Below are 14943 nucleotides of genomic sequence, written 5' to 3'. Positions count from 1 at the left end.
TAAGAATGTGAAATGTCAGAATAATAGCACAGAGAAAATTATTTATTTCAGCTTTTATTTATTATGTCACATTCCCAGTGGGTCAGAAGTTTACATACACTCAATGAGTATTTGGTAGCATTGCCTTTAAATTGATTAACTTGGGTCAAATGTTTCAGGTAGCCTTCCACAAGCTTCCCACAATAAGTTGGGTGAATTTTGGCCCATTCCTCCTGACAGAGCTGGTGTTACTGAGTCAGGTTTGTAGGCCTCCTTGCTCGCACACACTTTTTCAGTTCTGCCCACAAATTTTGTATAGGATTGAGGTCAGGGCTTTGTGATGGCCACTCCAATACCTTGACTCTGTTGTCCTTAAGCCATTTTGCCACAACTTTGGAAATATGCTTGGGGTCATTGTCCATTTGGAAGACCCATTTGCGACCAAGCTTTAACTTCCTGAGTGATGTCTTGAGATGTTGCTTCAATAAGTCCACATCATGTTCCATCCTCATGATGCCATCTATTTTGTGAAGTGCACCAGTCCCTCCTATAGCAAAGCACCCCCACAACATGAAGCTGCCACCCCCGTGCTTCACGGTTGGGATGGTTTTCTTCAGCTTGCAAGCCTCCCCCTTTTTCCTCCAAACACAACGATGGTCATTATGGCCAAACAGTTCTATTTTTGTTTCATCAGACCAGAGGATATTTCTCCAGAAAGTATAAACTTTGTCCCCATGTGCAGTTGCAAACCATAGTCTGGCTTTTTTATGGCGGTTTTGGAGCAGTGGCTTCTTCCTTGCTGAGCGGCCTTTCAGGTAATGTCGATATAGGACTCGTTTTACTGTGGATACAGATACTTTTGTACCTGTTTCCTCCAGCATCTTCACAAGGTCCTTTTGCTGTTGTTCTGGGATTGATTTGCACTTTCGCACCAAAGTACGTTCATCTCTAGGAAACAGAACGAGTCTCCTGCCAGAGCAGTATGATGGCTGCGTGGTCCCATGGTGTTTATACTTGCGTACTATTGTTTGTACACATGAACGTGGTACCTTCAGGCATTTGGAAATTGCTCCCAAGGATGAACCAGGCTTGTGGAGGTCTACCATTTTTTGCTGAGGTCTTGGCTGATTTCTTATGATTTTCCCATGATGTCAAGCAAAGAGGCACTGAGTTTGAAGGTAGGCCTTGAAATACATCCACAGGTACACCTCCAATTGACTCAAATTATGTCAATTAGCCTATCAGAAGCTTCTAAAGCCATGACATCATTTTCTGGAATTTTCCAAGCTGTTTAAAGGCACAGTCAACTTAGTGTATGTAAACTTCTGACCCACTGGAATTGTGATACAGTGAATTATAAGTGAAATAATCTGTATGTAAACAATTGTTAGAAAAAATGACTTGTGTCAAACACAAAGTAGATGTCCTAAACGACTTGCCAAAACTATAGTTTGTTAACAAGAAATGTGTGGAGTGGTTGAAAAACGAGTTCGAATGACTCCAACCTAAGTGTATGTAAACTTCCAACTTCAACTGTATACTGAACAAAAATATAAGCACAATGTGTAGAGTGTTAGTCCCATGTTTCATGAGCAGAAATAAAAGATCCCTGAAATGTTCCATATAAAAAAAAAAGCTTATTTTTCTCAAATTTTGGGCACAAATTTGTTTACATCCCTGTTTCTCGTTTGCCAAGTTAATCCATCCACTTGACAGGTGTAGCATATCAATAAGCTGATTAAACAGCATGATCATTACACATCAAATCAAATGTATTTATATAGCCCTTCTTACATCAGCTGATATCTCAAAGTGCTGTACAGAAACCCAGCCTAAAACCCCAAACAGCAAGCAATGCAGGTGTAGAAGCACGGTGGCTAGGAAAAACTCCCTAGAAAGGCCAAAACCTAGGAAGAAACCTAGAGAGGAACCAGGCTATGAGGGGTGGCCAGTCCTCTTCAGGCTGTGCTGGGTGGAGATTATAACAGAAAATGGCCAGGATGTTCAAATGTTCATAAATGACCAGCATGGTCAAATAATAATAATCACAGTAGTTGTCGAGGGTGCAGCAAGTCAGCACCTCAGGAGTAAATGTCAGTTGGCTTTTCATAGCCGATCATTAAGAGTAGCTCTACGGCTCCTGCAGTCTCTAGAGAGTTGAAAACAACAGGTCTGGGACAGGTAGCACGTCCGGTGAACAGGTCAAGGTTCCATAGCCGCAGGCATAACAGCTGTGCACCTTGTGCTGGGGATAATAAAAGGCCACTCTAAATTGTCCAGTTTTGTCACATAACAGGGAGTATGCAATTGTCATTCTGACTGCAGGAATGTCCAACGGAGCTATTGTCAGATAATTTAATGTTAATTTCTCTACCGTAAGCCACCACCAACATTGTTTTAGAGAATTTTGCATTAAGTCTGACCGGGCTCACAACAACAGACTGGGTTTAAGGATGCCAGCCCAGGACATCCGGCTTCTTTACCTGCAGGATCGTCTGGGCCTGGCACCCACTATATTATTGATCAGTATACCTGCCTTGCCAGTGCTAATTCTACCAATTTTGCAGGGCTGTTGCAGTCTCATATTTACGGTAATAAATATTTACGTCACGAGTTGAACGGAAGTGCGATTGAAATTGCGCACGTATCTCCCACTTCGTACATTGTTGCTATTTATCAAGGTCTACGGATTGTTTTTGCACATTAGCTTGGAAATTGTAGACTATTGACTTCCAACAGATAATACAAATCTGTATTTAGGGTTTTACAAGATGGCCAGCTGCAGTTTTCAGTCGCAATTGGTATCGATTATGGAGGTATTAGCTAAAGCCGCTGTAGCAGAAATAAACAATCGTGTAGATGATAGCTGTGCAGTTATACGTTTGGAAATTACCCAAAGCCAACGAGATATTGATGTACTGAAAAGAAAGTGTCGAATGATGGAGAGCGAGCTGAAGAAGACACAAGGACGAGATAGGAGAAAAGGTAGTAATTTGATTGCATGAACAACTGAAGAAAATCCCAAATGTGTGAATAACCCTAATATTTCACTGAATACAATTATTTTCCAGTTCTTTACCCCATGTCAACAGAGAGATTGTCATATCCTGTCAAGATTGTTTTGAACAAGGAAAGGAGTAGCTCACAGTGGAGAGGCAGAGAGGACTCTCCGTGCCAGGTGTGATAAATCACCTTTTATGAAAAGTGTTAGACATGGTGTGCGCCCAGAGGAATAATTGCAGTTCCCTGTTACAGCCTACTGATGTGGAGCAGAGAGTGGAGACTGAACCCATACTGATCAAAGATGAGGAGACAGCAGAGGACGTGTGGAAGACTGACCCTCAGGAAGAGCTCAGGATCACTGGAGAGGGTGGGTGTGACCATAAAGGGTACTGCTCTGTCTATCTATGGAAGACTGTGAGGGAGTGGTGGTATGCACGTTCCAAATTACATTAGTGTTTTGTGTTCTGGCATATAGAGTGCACGGTTCTAAAGCAGTCATGTTTTGCAACTGTTAAGGGTCTTTTGTAATGTTTATTTTATGTTGATCCCCAAATCATTAGAATCTGGTTCCAAGCCTGGGAAACCACCATCCTTTGAGCAACAGCTCTGTGATGAGGACTTCATCACACAACCCAGCATATCTCCCAGAGACTCAGTGGAACATTACCCCAATTCTGATCGTCCAGAGGAACCAGGAACACCCCGGCTATCATCTACAGAGGTGTTCAACACAGAGCAGCACCGGCCAGACGAGGACTCACTAGAACTTGTGATGGTGAAAGAGGAGGAGCTGGATCAGACCACAAACCTGGCAGGACCTGACCAGTTTGTCATGGATGAGTCTGATGGGCAGTTGTGGACCTCTGTGGATCCAGGCAGAGACACTAACCCTGATGGCCACCCAGATTTCTCCTTTCATTCCACAGAAAAGTACTCTCAGAATATCTCAATTTACCCATCTCATAGTGGACTGTCATCTGTTCCTACTATGACAGATGAAGTAGGGCCATCACTTCACTCTTCTATAGGAAAACCACATGCTAACATGTTCATTGCAGAAAAACACAGTAAAGGACATGTCAGAACATTGGCTGATGAGACTAGACAACAGATGCCAGATGGACAGAGCAGTGAGATGCTGAACTCAAATAATGAAGGAAATAGTTTAGCTCTACAGTCAAGGCAGCATCAGTACAGGGCTTCAGAAGCAACAGTGAGATTGAGTGAGTGCATGACAGGGTCAAACATGGCCACCACCTCCACCTTCTCAGGATATAGCCTGAGTCGCAGTAGTTTTAACATGGTGAAGAGAATGAGGACTCAGTGGAGATCAGGCGGCACCACCGAGAGGCGTTTCAGCTGCACCTTCTGTGGGAAGAGCTTCCCACGTTTCTGGCAGCTAAAAGAACACCTCCGGAGTCACACCGGAGAGAAACCGTACACCTGTGAACAGTGTGGCAGGAGTTTTACCAAGCAGTGCAACCTGATCAGACATGCTGTGGTCCACAGCGGAGAGAAGCCCTACAAGTGCACACAGTGTGGGAAATGCTTCACTCAGCGCTCTGGTATGAAGTCACATCAGAGAACTCACATAGGAGAGAGTCCAGTGTCTCAATACGTGGCACCCGCATACCCTGGGGATCCACACACAGGTTTAATGTTGCCTCAGAACAGATGGAACAAATAGTTCATAGTTTTTCTGGAACTTTGTTTTGAGACAATTTGACAAGCTTTTCCTCCTAATTGATTTGTGAATTGGTTTTGATGTTTGACTGTTGACGGCTCTTCACTTTTATTTTAAACAACTAATTTACAACTGGTAACAATGTATTTTGTACTACAAAACTGTAAAAAAAAACATGGTATTTTCAATAAAATGTATTTAATGAAAGAGTCAATCTGTGCTTTTAGATGAATAATATGTAGGAGCCATTTAGTCTGTATTGTCTAGGAAGTGTCTGACTATCTGGGATGTCACGTCTTGCCACAAGGGACAGTCTCATATCAGGTCAGGTTAATAACTCAATTCAACTTGATTTTCAGTTAGGTTTGGAAATTACTCTGCTGCCTTAAAATGTTGAGTTACTGTATGTCATCTCAAAATGAGGCAATAAAATATGTTTCAGTGTAATAGGCTATATGTGTTTATACTGAAACATTTTGCATTGTCTAAACTGACCACTGATTCTGAATAAAACTGGTCATCTGAATCAAAGATCATTAGATAAGAGAAATAGATTGGTAGTTTGAATGATTTACTCTTTCATTGATTTGCCGATCAACAGAGGCAGAGCTAATGGAGGAGATATACAGAAAGAGAACGCGAGCGAGAAAGAGACTCAGGAAGTCGACAGGGGAAGTTTAGTGGTTTCTTGCGTCATTGCTTGCTGCTGCTTGGTTGTGCCGGTGTAGAGTGAAGGTAGGAACAGTCAACTTTTTATTACGCTTTTTTATTCTTGTTTTTACCTCAATGTCACCCGAAACTTGAGAGGAGTAGCAGTGACAGTGTGTTAGGGGTGGAATGGTAGGGGTCAGGGGGATGGAGAGGTGGGGTCAGGCTCAGAGGCTTCATGTTCTTCGACAGGCCTGCAGTCAGAACGACATACTATTCAATTGACTTCCGCTGCAGTGAGAGGGCCACAATGGCTGCGAGAGGCAGGGAGGAGAAGGCCTTTATCGGTCACGGAGAACAGCCAGAGCTGGTGTTAGGGGTGTCAGTGTTCCATTAGCATAGGAAGACTAGGCGTTATTTACTTTAAAGTCTCCCCAAATCACAGCACTGAGAGGGAGTCTAGGAGTATTGGGGTAAAGGGTGTGGCCTGTTTATTTTGTGAAGAAGACATTAAGGGGAAGTGAAGACTGATGCATGCTGTAGATTGTGAGCGATGCTCACAAATGATCACATTAAGTGTTGTGTTGGTATACGTATATTGAGAAGATGATTTAGCTGGTTTCTTACTTTGCAGAGTGCCACAAAGACAGCATGACCTAGCACAATGCCTTAAAACACAGCTCATTATATCACAGTATAGCACACAGTATAGCACACAGTATAGCACTGTATAGCACACAGTATAGCACACAGTATAGCACTGCACATCACAGAGTGGAACAATAAAACTTAATCAAATGCAATGAAGAAAACACATTGTTGCATATTAACAGTATATTGTAAATGTATATGAGCACCTCATGGTCACGTTACCATTAACCAAGTTATACAGAAAATACATATATCAGACACACAAACACACAGGGCTGGATGTGCAAGAGGTTGAGGCAGGAGAAAAGAAGAGATGCGGAGACTCCGGAGAAAAGGAGGGAACAATGAGAAGGTGTTTGGCTGTGACCTGTTGGACCACTTGTCCACTACCTGTCAGGAGAGTAAGTCCCAAGTTTCCCCAGACAATTGACTAGAACATGTTAAATATTAGCTTGAATACCATGGTCTTGTCTCCCTCTCAGTTCCCCAGGTTCTGCGAAGCTGCAGTGAATTCATTGAGGAGCATGGGGTGGTAGATGGGATCTACAGGCTATCTGGGGTGTCATCCAACACACAGAAACTAAGGTAAGTGGGGTGTGTGAGTTTGTGTGCTTGCGTTTGTGTGCCTGTGTACAGCAGTGAAATGTTGTGTTTGTCTCCAAACAGGGGTGAGTTTGACAGTGAGGGGACCCCGGATCTCAATAAGGATGTGTACCTGCAGGACATTCACTGTGTCAGCTCTGTCTGCAAGGCCTACTTCAGAGAGTTACCCAATCCCCTCCTCACATACCAGCTCTATGACAAATATGCTGTGAGTACCTGTCTTGATAGTCATTCAGAGACATGGACAGACACCAGGGTTGCATTCAGTAAGAACAAAAAGGAGAAAGCGTTTTAAAATTGATAATTCTTGTTTTATTAAGTTCGGATTAGAAAACATTTACTCCCATTTCATACCTACTAAATGGGACCCAGCATAAAGATGGCATATGCCTTTTTGTATCAACCTCACCTCTTTACCCATCAGGAAGCTGTGGCGATTCAGTTGGAGGAGGAGAGGCTGGTTAAGATTAAGGATGTGCTGAAAGAGTTACCCGCTCCCCATTACAAGTAAACCTCTACTATTTAACTATCTCTTTCACTATAGATATAGAAAGTGTAAATGACTGCTGTATGTTTTCATATATTACATGGCCTGCAACCGTCTGTTTATAACTAGAGGTAAATTCTGCTTTTCTTCATACCATATCTCTTGAACTTACTAGTATATTTCAGGCTGCGCACTGCTTTTCTAGCCATGCATAGTTATTCTCAAACAGTTTCAAATGTTTTTAAACAGTTTTTAAATTAACTATCCCACTTCCATCTCTTTCTGCCCCTTCTCCCTCCCACTGGTTTCTCAGAACTCTGGAGTTCCTGATGCGCCACCTTGTCAAGATGGCTTCTCACTCCTCACACACCAATATGCATTCCCGGAACCTCGCCATTGTTTGGGCTCCGAACCTTCTCAGGTGTGTGGGTTTGTGTGTACACTACCGTTCAAAAGTTTGGGGTCACTTAGAAATGTCCTTGTTTTTGAAAGAAAGCATGTTTTTTGTTCATTAAAATAACATAACATTGATCAGAAATACAGTATAGACATTGTTAATGTTGTAAAGGACTATTGTAGCTGGAAACGGAAGATTTTTTATGGAATATCTACATAGGCGTACAGAGGCCCATTATCAGCAACCATCACTCCTGTGATCCAATGGCATGTTGTGTTAGCTAATCCAAGTTTATCATTTTAAAAGACTAATTGATCATTAGAAAACCCTTTTGCAATTATGTTAGCACAGCTGAAAACTGTTGTTCTGATTAAAGAAGCAATAAAACTGGCCTTTAGGCTAGTTGAGTATCTGAAGCATCAGCATTTGTGGGTTCGATTACAGGCGCAAAATGGCCAGAAACAAAGTCCTTTCTTCTGAAAATCGTCAGTCTATTCTTGTTCTGAGAAATGAAGGCTATTCCATGTGAGACATTGCCAAGAAACTGAAGATCTGGTACAACGCTGTGTACTACTCCCTTCACAGAACAGCGCAAACTGGCTGACCAGAATAGAAAGACAAATGGGAGGCCCCGGTGCACAACTGAGCAAGAGAACAAGTACATTAGAGTGTCTAGTTTGAGAAACAGACACCTCACAAGTCCTCAACTGGCAGCTTCATTAAATAGTACCCGCAAAACACCAGTCTCCACGTCAACAGTGAAGAGGCGACTCCGGGATGCTGGCCTTCTAGGCAGAGTTGCAAAGAAAAAGCCATATCTCAGACTGGCCAATAAAAATAAAATATTAAGATGGGCGAAAGAACACAGACACTGGACAGAGGAAGATTGTAAAAAAGGATCTTGGAAGAAGGAAGGCTATCACTCCATTTTGCAACGCCATGCCATACCCTGTGGACGGCGCTTAATTGGAGCCAATTTCCTCCTACAACAGGACAAAGCACAGCTCCAAACTATGCAAGAACTATTTAGGGAAGAATCAGTCAGCTGGTATTCTGTCTATAATGGAGTGGCCAGCACAGTCACCGGATCTCAACCCTATTGAGCTGTAAGAGCAGCTTGACCGTATGGTACGTAAGAAGTGCCCATCAAGCCAATCCAACTTGTGGGAGGTGCTTCAGGAAGCATGGGGTGAAATCTCTTCAGTTTACCTCAACAAATTGACAGCTAAAATGCCAAAGGTCTGCAAGGCTGTAATTGCTGCAAAGGGAGGATTCTTTGACGAAAGCAAAGTTTGAAGTACACAATTATTATTTCAATTAAAAATCATTATTTATAATATTGTCAATTTATAATCTTGTCATTATTTATAATATTGTCTTGTCTATATTTCCTATTCATTTTGCAACTCATTTCATGTATGTTTTCATGGAAAACAAGGACATTTCTAAGTGACCCCAAAGTTTTGAATGGTAGTGTACATGAGAGAGAAAGACGTGAAGATATAGTTAAAACAGGGTGTTTGCATTGTTTAATGTTGTTTAATCCTCTGAGTTTGTTTGCAGGTCAAAGGACATTGAGGCGTCAGGGTTTAACGGTACAGCAGCCTTTATGGAGGTGAGGGTCCAGTCTATCGTGGTGGAATTCATCCTCACCCACGTGCCCCAGCTGTTTCCTGACTCAGGTACATCACTTTTCCTCTCTCCCTGTCTCTCTCTTTCTCAGTCATAGAGAATAGATACTCACTCACAACACTCATATCTCCTCCCTCTCTTCTTCACCTCCTTATTAAAGGTATTACGGAGCGCCGGAAGTCACTCCCATCTCCCTCTATACACAATCCAGAGGAACCTTTCTTCCGGGCCATTCCATTCCAGTTAGGTAACATCAGCCCAGGGGACGGTCCCCCTGCCATGCGTTCCTACCACGCCATCATAGACGGGACAGACAAGTAAGCAAATTCACACACACAAAAAAAACATGGACAGTTTATGCCAATTTATCATCAAGATAGTAGCAGTATAGTGGTTGAGGTTGGAAGAGGTTTAGTGTTCGTAATGGTAATAGATAGGTTAGTAATAGGGCATATAGTTTTTCCTACATGGCCAGGTCACGTGGTGTAGAAAAATCCTGGCCAGAGTAACAGAAGTAACATTCTCTACTTCAGGAGGAAGGGATCTCTTAAGGGCAGGAAGTGGAAATCCATCTTCAATTTAGGAGGCAGACTCCATGATCCGAGACGGAGGAACAAGAACTCGGCCAAAGGTGAGTGACACACTGATGTTATCTTTAATTCAATGCATGGCTTTGCAAAGGTAATAATTATTATTTTGAGTTTGACAATCATCCTTCCATCTGTAGAAAAAGAGAGAACTGTCTTGAGGCCAGCGAAGAGCATGGATTCCCTGAGCTCTGTGCCCTATCCGCATGAAGGTGCATCTCCTTACTTGTTTACCCAGTCTTTATCTTATTGTATAGATGTTGGTGAATATGTTTTTATAGTAATTAAATGAATGCATACTGGTAAGGCTAAGGAATCATTTATTTTCTGTGTTCAGTAGTACTATAGTCTTACAATTATGACAGTTTTGTGTAGACTAATGTGAATGTTTATAATACCTCTCAGGTTCCAGACAACGACCCCCTTCCACTGTGATGTCCCCCTTGGCTCAGCCCTCTCCCTGTACCCAGGGGGGTGCGGAGGGAGGGGCATCCAGTAGTGGTGGTGATATGGGCAGCGGGTATGCTGTGACCTACCGGAGGGGTCAGGGGGCTAGTGTGAGTGTAGTGAGCGGGGGCGGGGGAACACAGGGCATATACAGTCGACTGGACAGTCACTGTGGTGGGGGCAACAGCACTGAGGCTCTGCAACCCCCATCCAGATCCCCAGGACTCTCCAGCAAAGCCGACCGGCGGGCAGGGATCCACATCTCCGGACCTTTCTCGGTCACAGTACCCCTTCACATCACATCAGGCCTGGCCTTTGGGGTGCTGCAGGGGGGTGGAGCGGACAGGGGCAACCATAGAGGAGGACAGGAGAGTGGAGATAAAGGAGAGGGTGGGGAGGGTGACAGACGGAAGGGAAGGGAGGGGGAGAGACAGAAGGCAAGGGAGGGTGACAGACAGGAGGCAAGGGAAGGTGACAGACAGGAGGGAGGGGAAGGGGAAAGGCACATCCGAGTAGAAGTTAAGAGGGAGGACAAGACTGACCTAGGCAAGAGAAGAGATGAAGAGGTAACAGGGGAGAGGAGAGGTGAGGCAGAGGAAGATAAAGTTGAAGAAAAATGGGGAAGAGGAGAAGAGGAGAGAGAAGAGGAAGTGAATGGGGACTGTGTATCTAAGCCATCAGAAGAGAGCATTGAAGAGAGTCAGGTTCAGGGTGAGAGTGGAGAAGGGGTTGCAAAAAACCATGACAACGATGAGGATGAAGAGGGAGAATACATGGGTATGTCTAATCATTTATGTGTTTAAATAAACATAATTTGCGTAATAAGGGAAGTACAATAGTCATGGTAGTAGGTTTATAGATACCGGCTGGAGTGAAATTCACTTGGATAGGACATTTGTGTCAATCTGTAACATTTGCCTTTACTCCTCAGATATGAAAGGCTCTGTGCAGACTGCCCTGGATGCCCCAGACATGTCAGGTGTCAGAAATGAAGTAGTTGCCATAGATTTGCCATTTCCTCTGATGGAGGAGGACGATGAACAAGACCAGGACTGTCCACTGGACTTTCAGGATACTTTTGGATTCCTTGACCTTATGGACAGCAGTGTCTCCAGCCAGGTGTGTATGTGTCTGTGTCTGTCTGTTTCTTTGTGTGTGTCTGTGTGTTTAATCATTTAGTTATGATCCTAACCTCTCTTTTCCATCCTCTCTCCTCCCAGATGTTCCAAGAGTTCTCAGTGGAGCCTCATCATGGGGATGATGAGTATGAAGACGAGGTGGAGCATAGATCCCCAGGACTCGCATATGACAGACCAGACCCTGTCACACGGCCACCTGTAGAAGCACAGACACAAATACAGACACAAACGCCCATACACAGGCCTCTAAGCATAGATCAGTATGGGCGAGCCAACAAGTCAATGAGTCTGCCTTACATGTCCCGGCCCTTCCTGCCTGCTCTGTCTTCCTCCTCCTCTGAAGAAGAAGAGGAGGATGAAGAAGGTGATGATTACGACAAAGAAGATGAGGAGGATGATGATGACATGTTCTGTAAAAGTCTACCATCTAGTTTGGTGTTCAACAGACTGACATGGAGTGGACCTCAGACTGACTTGGAGAACAGTTTGTCCCCAGCCCCTGTGCCCTCACAACCACTGGACGGTGCCTCTGATGACGGACCAATTCCTAGTTCTGAGGCCAGAATTCCCCCTGAGCACTTGGACATTGATTCCCCTGACTGCTGTCACCAATCAGTGGAGGTTTTGAGGAATAGCAAAGCTGAAGAAAATAATAGTCTGGAAGCGATGAAACTGGTGGAGGAGGAGGATGCAGAACAGGATCGAGACAGCCAGGAGAAAAACCAGGCAGACACCCTGACCAATACTTGCACAGAAAGGTAAGCAGAGGCAGGTTATTTATAAAGTGAAGAACAGCAGATCAGGATAAATGTACTTGATAAATGTTACTTGTCATCATAGATCGCCTTCACTCTGCAGCACTGACATAGAAGAAAGTTGTCACTTGGTTGAAACCAGCATCATGGAGGAAGAGGAAACTCCAGATGACATTGAGAAGAGCCACGCTTCAGCATCCACATCAACTGACTGTGAGGAGGCCTCACTGCAGACCACTAGAGTTCATCTGAAGCTCAAAGACGAGGAAGAGGTCCTGAAGAGTCAATGTCCTGAAGAAGGTGTGATTTCAGAGGGTTATAATGGTGATACAGTGAGCGAAGCCGAGGCAGAAAACCCACAAGAGCATTTACTCACGGCTTGTCTTATTGTTTCCTGTGCTGAAGAGCCAGAGAACATAGTCAATGAGCGATCAGAGGAGGTTTCTAGAGATTCAGCTGGGAATGTAAAAGAGCATTCTGAAAAAAGTGCTAAGAGGGAGAGAGCGGGAGAGAAGGAAAATGGAGAGGAGAAGAAGGTAGAGGAAGTGATGGAGGAAAGAGATGATAGAAACGGGGGAGGATGGGACAAACAAGAGGGAGAAGAAACAGCATGTGAGAGCGAGGGAGATATGGGCAAAAGAGAGGAGAGAGAGGTATTAAAGGAATTGGAAAAAACTGAAGAAAATTATGTGGGGGTTAGGGTGGGAGTGGAGGAGAAGGAACAAGGAGGAATGATTGAAGAAGAGGATGACAGGATAGCAGGTGATGAAAGGGAAGTTGGAGAAGAGGACACAAAGCAGGAAGAGGTCATTTATGAAGAGATGATGAGCATAGTAGTGAGGGATGACATGATGGAAAGTGGAGAGAGGAAGGATAGGGAAGGAGAGACTGAGGGAAGTACATTTATAGAGGAGGTGATAGAAACCAAAGAAGATGGAGAGATGATTGGAGTACAACAGAAAGAGATCATGAAAGAGATAGATGAGAGTAAGGCAAGTGAAGAGATGAGTGCAAAAGAAGAGGCGAAGAAAGCGGTGGAAGGAGTAGATCCTATGGGAGAGACTGAGGAAGAGGCAGCTGAAGGAGTGGATACCATGGGAGAGACTGAGGAAGAGGCAGCTGAAGGAGTGGATATCATGGGAGAGACTGAGGAAGAGGCAGCTGAAGGAGTGGATACCATGGGAGAGACTGAGGAAGAGGCAGCTGAAGGAGTGGATACCATGGGAGAGACTGAGGAAGAGGCAGCTGAAGGAGTGGATACCATGGGAGAGACTGAGGAAGAGGCAGCTGAAGGAGTGGATACCATGGGAGAGACTGAGGAAGAGGCAGCTGAAGAGAGGGTAGAAAAGATGTCGATTGATAATGAGAAACAGGATCTAGAGGCACAGCACGTTTTAGAGAGAAGACAAAGAGATATAGATCTTATAAAGGATGTTGTGGGAGAGGGATATGAGGAGGGAGAGAAAGACATGGAAGAAGGAGATAGTATACGTGTGGTCCAACAGGAGACAGATAAGAAGAAAGGAGAGACGAAAGATCAACTAAAGACACCAACAATAGAGGAAAGAGAAGAAGAACTGAAAGAGATCCAGATAAACAACAACAAAAAATATGAGGGAGAAAACGAAGCGATGGATAGTAAAGTGGGGTCTGAAAAAGGGGCGGGGAGAGTGCTGGTCGTGTCTAAACAACAAACACCCCCTAAAGTGTATCAAGCAAGATCAGTGCCAGTGGTACCACCCAAGCCCCATCACTGCCGAATAACTGCACTGAACCTCAGACAACAGCAGCACCAGAGGGAGAGGAGAGAGACAGACAGAGACAGTGGAAAGGGAAAGGTACACATGACTTTGGGACAGCAAGATAAGGAGAGAAAGATGGAAGGAAAGCCAGAGCATGACAAAATCAGCGAGACAGAACGAGGGTGGAATGAGGATGGGGAAGATGAGGGCACAGGCAAAAAGGAGGCACAGAGTGGGGGGGTGAGGGAGAGGAGGAGAGATGTGGATGAGGGGGGAGTGAAAGACATGATGAAGAACAGTCCAGTCAGTATGTGTTTTGATGAAGCTGTTGCCATGGGAATCAAGAGAGGGAGAGAGAAAGAGGGCAGTGAAAGGGAGAAAAAAAAAGAGAGAGGATATGAAGTACAATAAAGAGAAAGAGGTGGACATAAAAGCCAGTAAATGTTATAGCCATTGACTCTGTCTGGATGGTTAGTATACAAACGTATCATTTATATATAGTTATATTTTCCATACTGCCTGTATTATTCAGCCTGGGCCTAGAACCCCGTCCCACTAATATTCAGGGATACTCAAAAAACTGATCCTCCGCAGACTCCCCCCTCCCCTCCATCTGTAAATGTCCTCCTTTTTTGTTGCTATTTTCAACCTATTAAACTAACTTGCAATTTTAACTTGGTTTCAATCTACAAAGAGTTGTAAATTTACACCCAAGTATGTCAATCTCAGGTATCACATCTCATGCATAACCATAGGTATTGTGAGCAAGAAAATGGTATAACTTCTTATGAGCAATGGCTAGAGATGTCATTATTTGTACCAATTCCATAAACCAATGCATTTTCTGTTTTTAATTCATTTTTGTGAATAAATTTATTCTGCAGACAAAAATGATTGTCTTATTTGTATTTTCAGAAATAATTTTACAAGTAGTTGTCCTGACTGATTTCACAGAAATATCACAATATAAGGACATAGGGGTGCAGTGTAGGGGTGCTGTACAGAAGATAACCCAATTTGGTAAAAGACCAAGTCCATATTATGGCAAGAACAGCTCAAATAAGCAAAGAGAAACAACAGTCCATCATTACTTTAAGACATGAAGGTCAGTCGAACCGGAAAATTTCAAGAACTTTGAAAGTTTCTTCAAGTGCAGTCGCAAAAAACATCAAGCGCTATGATTAAATTG

The 14943-nt window shown here is 43.8% G+C and overlaps 2 protein-coding genes across 4 annotated transcripts; both read left to right on the top strand.

The window, feature by feature from the left end:
* Positions 1–2579: 2579 nt before the first annotated feature.
* On the top strand, positions 2580–4880 carry LOC118965551 (zinc finger and SCAN domain-containing protein 2-like). Of its 2 annotated transcripts, none has more exons than XM_036986203.1 (4): positions 2580–2964; positions 3072–3157; positions 3235–3349; positions 3543–4880. In XM_036986203.1, exons 1-4 carry the CDS (start codon positions 2751–2753, stop codon positions 4667–4669), a joined length of 1542 nt encoding a protein of 513 aa, XP_036842098.1. In that variant the 5' UTR covers positions 2580–2750; the 3' UTR covers positions 4670–4880. The 2 variants fall into 2 exon arrangements, with proteins under 2 accessions (XP_036842098.1, XP_036842097.1); XM_036986202.1 differs by having other exon boundaries at positions 3051–3157.
* A 398-nt stretch (positions 4881–5278) lies between these two features.
* On the top strand, positions 5279–14645 carry si:dkeyp-68b7.12. Of its 2 annotated transcripts, XM_036986196.1 has the most exons (15): positions 5279–5401; positions 5949–6366; positions 6448–6550; positions 6632–6776; positions 6993–7075; positions 7369–7476; positions 9016–9134; positions 9245–9401; positions 9618–9715; positions 9812–9883; positions 10077–10895; positions 11050–11237; positions 11339–12015; positions 12098–13295; positions 13338–14645. In XM_036986196.1, exons 2-15 carry the CDS (start codon positions 6279–6281, stop codon positions 14163–14165), a joined length of 4683 nt encoding a protein of 1560 aa, XP_036842091.1. In that variant the 5' UTR covers positions 5279–5401; positions 5949–6278; the 3' UTR covers positions 14166–14645. The 2 variants fall into 2 exon arrangements, with proteins under 2 accessions (XP_036842091.1, XP_036842090.1); XM_036986195.1 differs by having other exon boundaries at positions 12098–14645.
* The last annotated feature ends 298 nt before the right edge of the window (positions 14646–14943 follow it).

This window comes from Oncorhynchus mykiss, chromosome 8 (genome assembly GCF_013265735.2).
Source record: "Oncorhynchus mykiss isolate Arlee chromosome 8, USDA_OmykA_1.1, whole genome shotgun sequence".
NCBI classification, from domain to species: Eukaryota; Metazoa; Chordata; class Actinopteri; order Salmoniformes; family Salmonidae; genus Oncorhynchus; species Oncorhynchus mykiss.
The sequence above is the reverse complement of the archived record's forward strand: the minus strand, read 5'-3'. Positions and strand labels throughout refer to the sequence as shown.

Excerpts from the sequence above, each read along its gene's own strand:
- LOC118965551 (XM_036986202.1), top strand. The coding sequence starts at position 2,751 with ATGGCCAGCTGCAGTTTTCAGTCGCAATTGGTATCGATTATGGAGGTA. Across the intron at positions 2,965-3,050 it reads AGGACGAGATAGGAGAAAAG|TTCTTTACCCCATGTCAACA; the intron begins GTAGTAATTTGA and ends ATTATTTTCCAG. Across the intron at positions 3,158-3,234 it reads GAGAGGACTCTCCGTGCCAG|CCTACTGATGTGGAGCAGAG; the intron begins GTGTGATAAATC and ends TCCCTGTTACAG.
- si:dkeyp-68b7.12 (XM_036986195.1), top strand. The coding sequence starts at position 6,279 with ATGCGGAGACTCCGGAGAAAAGGAGGGAACAATGAGAAGGTGTTTGGC. Across the intron at positions 9,402-9,617 it reads ATCATAGACGGGACAGACAA|GAGGAAGGGATCTCTTAAGG; the intron begins GTAAGCAAATTC and ends TCTCTACTTCAG. Across the intron at positions 9,716-9,811 it reads GAACAAGAACTCGGCCAAAG|AAAAAGAGAGAACTGTCTTG; the intron begins GTGAGTGACACA and ends TTCCATCTGTAG.